The 8,837-nt window shown below is 41.8% G+C and overlaps 1 protein-coding gene across 2 annotated transcripts in view; it reads left to right on the plus strand.

Moving 5' to 3' along the window:
* Nucleotides 1-4,596, plus strand: part of NUP153 (nucleoporin 153) — a gene marked incomplete at both ends in the record, with an annotated part of 63,706 nt that extends 59,110 nt beyond the window's left edge. For both annotated transcript variants that reach the window (XM_084228926.1, XM_084228927.1), the window contains 2 exons: nucleotides 3,981-4,149; nucleotides 4,512-4,596. In XM_084228926.1, the coding sequence (XP_084085052.1) occupies nucleotides 3,981-4,149; nucleotides 4,512-4,596 (254 nt within the window). The remainder of the gene's footprint in view (nucleotides 1-3,980; nucleotides 4,150-4,511) is intronic.
* Nucleotides 4,597-8,837: the final 4,241 nt, after the last annotated feature.

Raw genomic sequence — 8,837 nt, forward strand, 5'->3', positions numbered from 1 at the left:
CTCATGTGGATTTTGAAACACTTCAGTCTCGATTTCAGCTTGTTTTCTCTTATGATTTGTTTTACGTCCGGAAGTCAGACCCATCTCAGTAACTTTCTGGGCATAGTCTCGCTGACTGGTATCATAACGTTTTCTGTTTGATGATTCTAACCTTTCACTTGACTTGCATATTTGAGTAGATGTTCCTGTGACTTTTATTTTATTTTTTTAAAGAATTATTTATGCATTCAAGAACTGGGGCACAGGCTAGAGGTGCGGGGAGGTGAGAGGATTCACCAGAGACAGAGGAGACAGAGTGGGGAGCAGAAAAGGCAGATTGACTGAAATACACTGCTGAGGGGAGCAGCGGGCGAGACAGGAGAGGTCTGCTGCGCCATGTGGGTTTCTGTCTGGCCGGGGATCGAACTTGTGCTGCAGTGGCTGCAGATAGCTTCATAGTGCTGTGCTTAACTCTTCCGCCACCAGGGAGGCCCGTTCTGTGATTTTTAAAATGTGGCTAATCGCATTGTATTATAATGATATATTTCCCTAAAATTACACTGGGTATGTTTTCCTCGTTTGTGAATGAGGAAAGCGTGAAGCATAAGTGAACAGTGTGATGTTGAAGCAAGCGCTTCACCGCCCAGGAACCTTTTCTGTGTACCTTTTTGATCACATTCCTCTTTCCTTCATCTAACAATGTCTTGACTTCTATGGTAAACATTTTTCTTGGGCTTTGATTAAAATTAACTGCTGATATAGTCATCTGTAGAGAGTATTGTTTTGCCTGATTTTTAAATCTACTGTATTCAATGCTTGCATTGTTTTCACTCTTGTTTGTAAAGTTCATTTGTGTGAGTGCACGTAGTTAATTCACTGCTAGAGAGCAAATCACTGTGTGACTATACCATAATGTGTATACTGTTGATGAGTGTTTGAGCTGTTCTTTCTTTTATTAGCAAATGCAGCGGTATGCATTCTTGTGACCTTGAGTTCTTTTTTTTTGTGAATTGTTTTTGTATTTTTTTCCCCACTTTTTTGCTTGGTTCTTCTGTTTGTGCTTATTGATTTGTAGGGGATCTTTATGTATTCCAGATATTAAAATTAGAAATTGTAGCTTTCTTTCTTTTTCTTTTCTTTTTTTTTTTTTCCCCCAGTAGGAGAGCTGGGAAGTAGGCCAGAGGTACAGGGGTGAGTAAATTCACCAGAGACAGAGTGGGGAGCCAAACGGGCGGATTTACTGAAATCTACTTCAAGGGGGGAGCAGTGGGCGAGACAGGAGAGGTCTGCTGCGCTATGGGGATCGAACTCAGGCCGTAGCGGTGATAGTGCTGAGACTAACCCCGAGGCCGCTAGGGAGGTCTGGAAAGTGAAGATTCCATGGAGGTAACATTTCCCTCTGTCTAACAGAGTAACACTGGGTGGTTACACCCCGATTAGGAGTCTGTAAGTTCCACTTGTATACTTTTTCTTTCCTTTACAAAGTTTTGTTTTCTCTGGCGTCAGGTTCCCTCTCTCTAACCTTTCTTCTGTACTTGTCGCCGGTTAAAACTGGCTCTTCTCTCACTTGTGTAGATCTCCATATTTTTTTCATATCTCAACTTTTCAGTATCTGAAAGAAATTTCTCACGGCATCTTCTAACCTGCTCCTCCCACTGGGATTTCTAAGCCTGCAGTTTAACTGGGCATGAGGGAGTTCCTGTATTCTTCTTGGAGATTTCTTTAACTTTCTTTCCTCTTGCAAAGGTTCACGACTTACCAGGTTGTCGTCTCTTCTTCCTTCTTAGCCATGCCCTCATTTGGTAGAATACATTTTCCAGTGATTTCTTAAGGATTCGGGGAAGAAAACTTTGAGCCCTTACATTTCTGGAAGGTTCTTTCTTTCACCCTTATGCTTGAGTATACATTGAGATTTGAAATCACTTTTGTGATTTTTTTTTTAAGTTTTTCATCGTGTACTTTCCAGCCCTCATACTTGCTTTTGAAGTCTTTTTTTTTTTTTGATCTTTGTTTCTGATCTGTTTCTTCTTTCTAGAATCTCTTTAGAATCTTTTCTTTTGCCTTCCGTGTTCTGACTTATGAGGGTGATATCCCTTGGCCTGGATCCATTTTAATCCATTGATTGTGTAAGGGATGTGGTGTGTCCTTGTGTGAACTTCTAGTCTTGGGAATTTTCTTGAACTATTTCTTTGAAGATTTTTGTTTTTGTTTTGTTCCTGAAGTGTTAATTATTGAGCTCTTGAGGATATTATATTTTTTTTTTTTTCTGTAAAGCTGTGGCTTGGTTTTCTCCAGATTGCTTTTCTTTATTAGTGTGACCGCTCACTAGAACTTGTCTTTCCTGACAGAACTTTCATGCCCAGTAAACAGCAATTCAGTACCCATTTCCTCCTCTTCCTCCTCCCTGGCAGCCAACATTCTTCTGTTTCCATGACTTTGACTCTTTTAGTACCTCAGGTAAGAGAACATGTGTAGTTACTTGTCTTTCTGTGTTCCATGGTGACTGCTCCAGCTGACCGCCCCCAAGAGGGCACAAGGGCGCCCTTCTCTCTGCTTCCTCACCAACTCTCGCTGTTTCTTGTCTTTTTGACGAAAGCTGTTCTAATAGGTGTCAGATGACCACTTAGTGCTTTTCATTAGCATTTCCCTGATGATTAGTGATATTGAGCCTCTTGTCATGTACTTGTTAGCTATTTGTATATGATATTTAGAAAAATTTCTGTTCACATCCTTATTTAAATTTTTTTATTTCTGTTGTAATCCATACATACTTTAGCTATTAGCTGCTTATCAGGTCTGTAGTTGCAAATATTTTCTTCCATTCTGTTTACATCTTATGAGCAGGACACACCGAATACTACTTCATAATTCTTTGCACGTAGGTAGGGCTTAGAAAGATCTTGAGTTTCATTGTAGGTTTATGGGATGGGTCTGCTTTTGGGAAGACCTAGATGTTCATACCTGCCGTCTTTTCTTTTAGATTATCAGATTTCCCAATAGAAAATTTTTCTAGTCTTTCCCCAGAGGAGTGCCTACACTCCTGCTTCAGCGTTGCGGGAGCAGTCAGGTGGACGCCTGCACCTCTCAGGGTCCTGTGTATCAACCTGCCCTGTGCCCTTCCAGCTCCAGTATGAGACCCTTGCTTTTAACTCTGCGTGGTGTTCCCCGGTCCAGGGAGCTGTCTGTAGGTTAAGTTCTGTTTAACGGGTAGAAGGGAGAGATGGATCTGGGTTGTCAGATTCTTAGGTAGGTGTACAATCATTCTTTTTTTGGGAAAGATTGATTTATTTACACAAGAACCCCAGGGTACAAGCCAGCTGCGTGGGGGGCGAGAGGATTCACCAGAGACAGAGTGGGGAACAGAACAGGCAGACTGATGAAATACACTGCTGAGGGGAGCAGGGGGCGAGGCAGGAGAGGTCTGCCGCGGCATGTGGGCATCTCTGTGGCCTGCAGGGTTTGAACCGGTGCTGCAGAGGCTGCGGACAGCTCCACAGCGCGGCCCTCAACCGCCTGCGCCCCCAGGGAGGCCCCCTCTTCTTTTTTCTTTTGGTCACTTTCATTCTCCTGTCCTGGAACCTCAGTCTTTGGGAATGTCTGTGTGCGTGGAATGGCCTCTGTGCTTTTTCCCTCTTGCTGAGCGTGTTGCTCCACTTCAGTGAGCCTTTCGGCTCCTCAGTTTTGTTGTCTCCTCCTCCCAGCTTCGTAAAAACCCCTTTACTGATATTTTGATGCAGTGTTTGAGGAACGTAGAGCTAACTGGTGTTGATTCTGCTCTCTTTAACCAGAACTGTACTCGGCCCTCGGGAAGCTGCGTCACGTGTTGGAGAGGGTGTCGAGTGTGTACTGTGCAGTAGAGAAAATACTGTAATTATCTTTAAATTAAGTGACCCCAAGGTAGCTTAACACGTAACACGCCTTGGTTTGTAAAAGTCAGAGTCGCTGCTTAGAAACATTGTCGTTTTTACATTTATGTTGTTTTTCTGCTTCAACTGTTGCAGGTTCAGTTTTCCAGTTTGGCAGCAGCAGTACAAATTTCAACTTCACCAACAACAATCCATCAGGAGTATTCACATTTGGTGCAAATCCTAGCACGCCTGCAGCCTCAGCCCAGCCTTCCAGCTCAGGGGGGTTTCCATTTAACCAGTCCTCAGCAGCATTTACAGTGGGGTAAGAGAACTTTTAGTTGAAATCGAGAATTTAGTATAGTAGGGGTGTGTATGGTGCGTGTGTGTGGATGTGTGTGTCGTGTTTAAAGTCGCCAAGGTGCAGTGCAGTATAATTCAGGTCAGTGTGACACGGTCCAATGAAGCATGATCTCTAGTACCAGCTGACCTTCCTGCACTCTGGGCGGATCGTGCCCTGAGAGGAATGGCAGGGTGTGTGTTTGTGAGCGAGAGTGAGAACAGAAATTGGCTTAGCGGTGTCTCCCTGCCCCTGGTCATGGGTTGGTGACACTCAGTGTTGTTGGGCATCTGAAGTGTTGTCTGAGCATCATGTCACATTGTGAAGTTTTCATTTTTTTTTTACAGGTCAAATGGGAAAAACATGTTTTCTTCTTCTGGAACTTCGGTTTCTGGTCGCAAAATAAAGACTGCTGTTAGGCGCAGGAAATAAAGATCACAATGGTGTTAAACCCAACGGTTTTCACAACAGCTGGTGCCCTGCTTTCACATACTGGAGTGTACTACGTGCTGGGGGATCTGCCTAAGGACTTCTTTAATTTGGAATTTGCTTTCTTTACAAAAACCCCACCCTCACCTCTCCCGCTCCCTTTTAAAAAAAATACTAGCTAGACTGGTGACTGATTCTTCAGCAAAAATATTTTATGATCCAGCAAATTATTTACTGATTTGGCATAGGCTGGCTGAACCCAGGATTATAGAGTCTGCTCGGCGAATGGCTTTGTATAGCACCTCTTCGTCTGCACCATTACGTGTGTTGATGACGCGTTTATGGAGCGCATAGAAATTGTAATTATATCCGAGGAATTCTGTATAGATTAGAGGATGTTGAAATGAATGATTTCTATGCTGAGTTTGTGCCAGTGTATGTGTGAAGTGAGTGAGTTGGGTGTGTTGTGCACTAAAATTTTCTGATAGAGGAAGCCTGATTAAAGAGTGGTCCATGCTAAAGGACTCGTTAGATCTAGTTCATTCTCCATTTAATAATTATATGCTATTTCTATATTTTCATTCTTCTATCACCTGTCTTGCCTTTTTCATTATTTTATTATGAAACTCGTGTAAATACAATTTTGTTTCCGTACTTCTTTGGCATAACATAAATCTGTGAACTTGAAATTTTGTGTTAGAAATTTTTTTGTTGTTTGTTTAGTCTTGTCTCAGATTTTATTATGTAAATCCCATTATTCAAAGTTGCCTAAATCCATTTGGAAATCTTTAAAAAAAATTGGGGATTCTTAAAATGAATTTATTGGCTTTTCTGATCCATTTTTGTTTGGACCAAAAACCAGTATTGTACAAAGTATTAAGCATATATTTTTATATTTACTGAAATGGACTGTGGTGACTTTGGATAATAAGGAAAAGTTTAATATTAAAGCCATGTTTATTACAGTATAATTAACATGTTAAACCATGGGATAAATGCCATCAATAAAAAATTATGAAATACTTTTTGTTCTAGTGTTAACTCATAATGCAGGTGCACAGTTACTGGAGGGAGACCTTTTTATCAAAGGTAGCGATGGTGAGTTACGAGAGAAATGACAATACGGTTAGGTGATTTGGACAACGGAATGGAGGAGAAGGTGTCTGTTTTTGCAACATATGAAGGTAACTTGTTTTTTTTGGTGCTAGGGATCACGCCTACTTTGCTTATAAATTGGCATACCTTTTTAAAAGTTGAAAATAAACAACCATTTCTCTTTGTACCTGTCTCTTCCTTAGTAGGTGTTCGTGGAGACACACACCCCACTTCGGTCTTCCTCCTGTGGTTTTTGGATCATCTTACCAAAATTTTAAAAACCAGGTTTCTTTTTGTTGGTCTTGGGACATAGAACTCTTGGGACAGCTTTCTTTCGATGATTTTATTTTTCAACTTGAGTGCGCGATTACTTTGTGCTGACTACTGTAAGATGTTTAGGAGCTTTTCTGCGTTGTTTCCAATGAAAATATTTTTATTGAAAATAATCTTGGCTGTCATCAAATGTTGGTTTTGGGTAGAAATGTTCTATTTAGTAATACTCCATACACGTTGACATGGCAAATAGTAACAGTGAATGCCAGGAGAAGTAAGTGGAGATCTCTGGTTTTTATGTTGAAAAGTTCATTCTTAGCCCATATGGGTGGGAATATTAGGGTTTTCACTTGGAAAGTTTTCTTGAATGTGTTAGAATGTTTCTACTCGGTACTTTTTAAAAGGCATGACTCGCAACCATACTTAAGATGACTTATTTGAAAAATGAAGTATTTTGGCCCCCAAAACTAAAGTCTGTATGTAGGGCTGTGTTCAGGACTGGTGACTTGTTTTCTCTCTGTTGACAGCTGTGATTCTCAGATGCACCTGGCATCTCCGGTCTGCATACATGCTGGCAGTGAAGTCTGGCGGGCATCTCTGTACCGAACTGGCTCGGCTGTATACCCACCTCCCTGTGGCCAACCCCCTACTGTAGTAGTAGTGGGCAGGCTTGGGTTATGTGCTCCACATGCAAGTGAAAACTGAGAGCTGTTCATGGAAGAAGGGGAAACGTGAAAGTTCACTTCTCGGGCTGGCCCAGTGAGGAAATGCTTTTGATTGGAAAATTACCTCTGGAGGAAAGCCATGTGCCAAAAGAGTAAATAATCAAGTATGTTTATATACTTAGGTTCATTGAGCCAGAGGATCAGTCCTAGTCATTGAGTGCATATTAAGATAGGTGGGTGTGGTGTCAAATGTGTGTTTTAGGACCGCATGGCCAGATTCATTGGCTCTGGGCAGGATCCAAAAATCTGCATTAAGCACCTGGACTGGACATTGGTGATGGACACGGGGTGATACACAGTTGCTGAGATGAGAAATTGTGTACCTGAAACCCATCCAATGTTGTAAACTAATGCTACCTCACTAAAAAGAAAAATGTAAGCACCTGGGGACTTCCCATGTATGAGGAAGACCAGGTGTGCCACTTCTCTTGGCCCGTTTGGAGAGGTTTATGATTTCAGGCGTTAAGTATAATTCAGACAGTTAGAAAATGTCTTCAAGCCAATTGCTCATGGTATTTGTTACAAATCTTCGCCTGAACTCGCTGTTCCTATAATTTGATTTTATTACTTGAACTAAGTGTCAACCAATTTTAACAATTTGTAACCAGACCATAAACATTGTGGTTTAGCCTGGGAAGAACTTGTGTTTGCTTTAATTGTATTAGTATGTTATTTCCTTGACTTGTTGAAAAGTTTGAAAATCGGAAATCTGATAAAGGTTAGCCCATGGGATGAATGGAAGGTGAAAAATCAGGGAAAGTTAATGGGTGGGTTGGTTCAGCTTTACCCAACATCTGTATATGATGTCAAAAGTTTTCATTTCCTTAGAGTATGAGGCAACGTTCATAAACGTAACAGGCCACCGGCTTCAGAATGTGTAGTTTGTGATTGGCCTCCTAAGTAACAGTGTATTGTCTACAGGACCGGACCAGGCCATGGTTTAGCCACATTTTAAGTTTATCCTTTATTAATCTTCGTTATTCTTGAGGAGTCTGTTTTGTAGCCCGTCCTTCCCTCTGCATTATTTGTAAAGGAATGTGAATGCTGGTAAGATCAGAACTAAGTTGCCCCACCCATTTCTATCCTACCTGTGAGCCTGAACTGTGAAATGGGGGCCCTTAATACCTTGCATGGTGGTTGGGACGGTAACTGAGGACTGGATTGACTAAACATTACGCTTAGTTGTTGTTAACCTAAAACTCCAGGAGCTAAACCTAAAAATATGCCCAAAGAGGCGTAAGGTTAGTTTCTTAGGAAAAAAATGTAAGATGGTAAGTGGCTAAAGAGTTTATTAATGTTAACAAACTAGTCTTGGCTATATAGAGATAGTTGATTCTGTTCTGCTAAAAGTCCATAATCATCAGTTATCTAGATCTGGATGACAACTCAATTTTTTTTTTTTTAATTAATTTATTTATATAAGCACTGGCTACAGTCAGAAGCGCGGGAGGGTGAGAGAATTCACCAGAGCCAGAGCGGGGAGCAGAGCAAGCAGACAGACATAATACAGCATGGCAGGAGAGGTCTGTCGTGCCAGGTGGGACCCTCGCCAGCGGCCGGGGATGGAACCAGCACTTACAGAGGCTGTGGGCAGCTTCGCAGCCCAGCGTTCAACCGCTGCATCGCTAGGGGAGGCCCAAACAATTGTTTAATTGCTTCTGGCCCGGTCAAAAAAATCTGGTGGTGGTCAGATAGCTTTGACCTACGTCAAATGAGAACAGCGATAGGATTTCTCTGGCTTCCCTACTCTTTAAAATGGCTTTACAGATGTCAACTTTCATATCATTGGGTAAAGAATATATATTTTTAAAGACTGTATTTTTTGGAGGGAAGAATATATTCCCCCTGAATGGATATTTTTTTGGGGGGTCACACCTTCTGAAAGCACCTTAGCTAACTGCTGTAGCTCCTCTGAAGGCAGAGAAGGACAGAAAGCTGCATTTGGAAGTGCAGTCTTTTAAGGGCGAGACCCTAGAGCAACCCTGAAAGAAACAGGCGGAATGAAAGCCTTGGTGGCCAAGTATTTATTGAGACAATACAAATTTGTCGCGTACAAATCATTAAAAACAGGATGTTGAATTTTTTATTCAGGCCATCAAATACTGTTTGTGGGTCACACCCCACTACAACGAACTTCAGGGACGCGGGCGC

The sequence above is a fragment of the Talpa europaea genome (genome assembly GCF_964194135.1).
Source record: "Talpa europaea genome assembly, chromosome: 2".
NCBI lineage: Eukaryota > Metazoa > Chordata > Mammalia > Eulipotyphla > Talpidae > Talpa > Talpa europaea.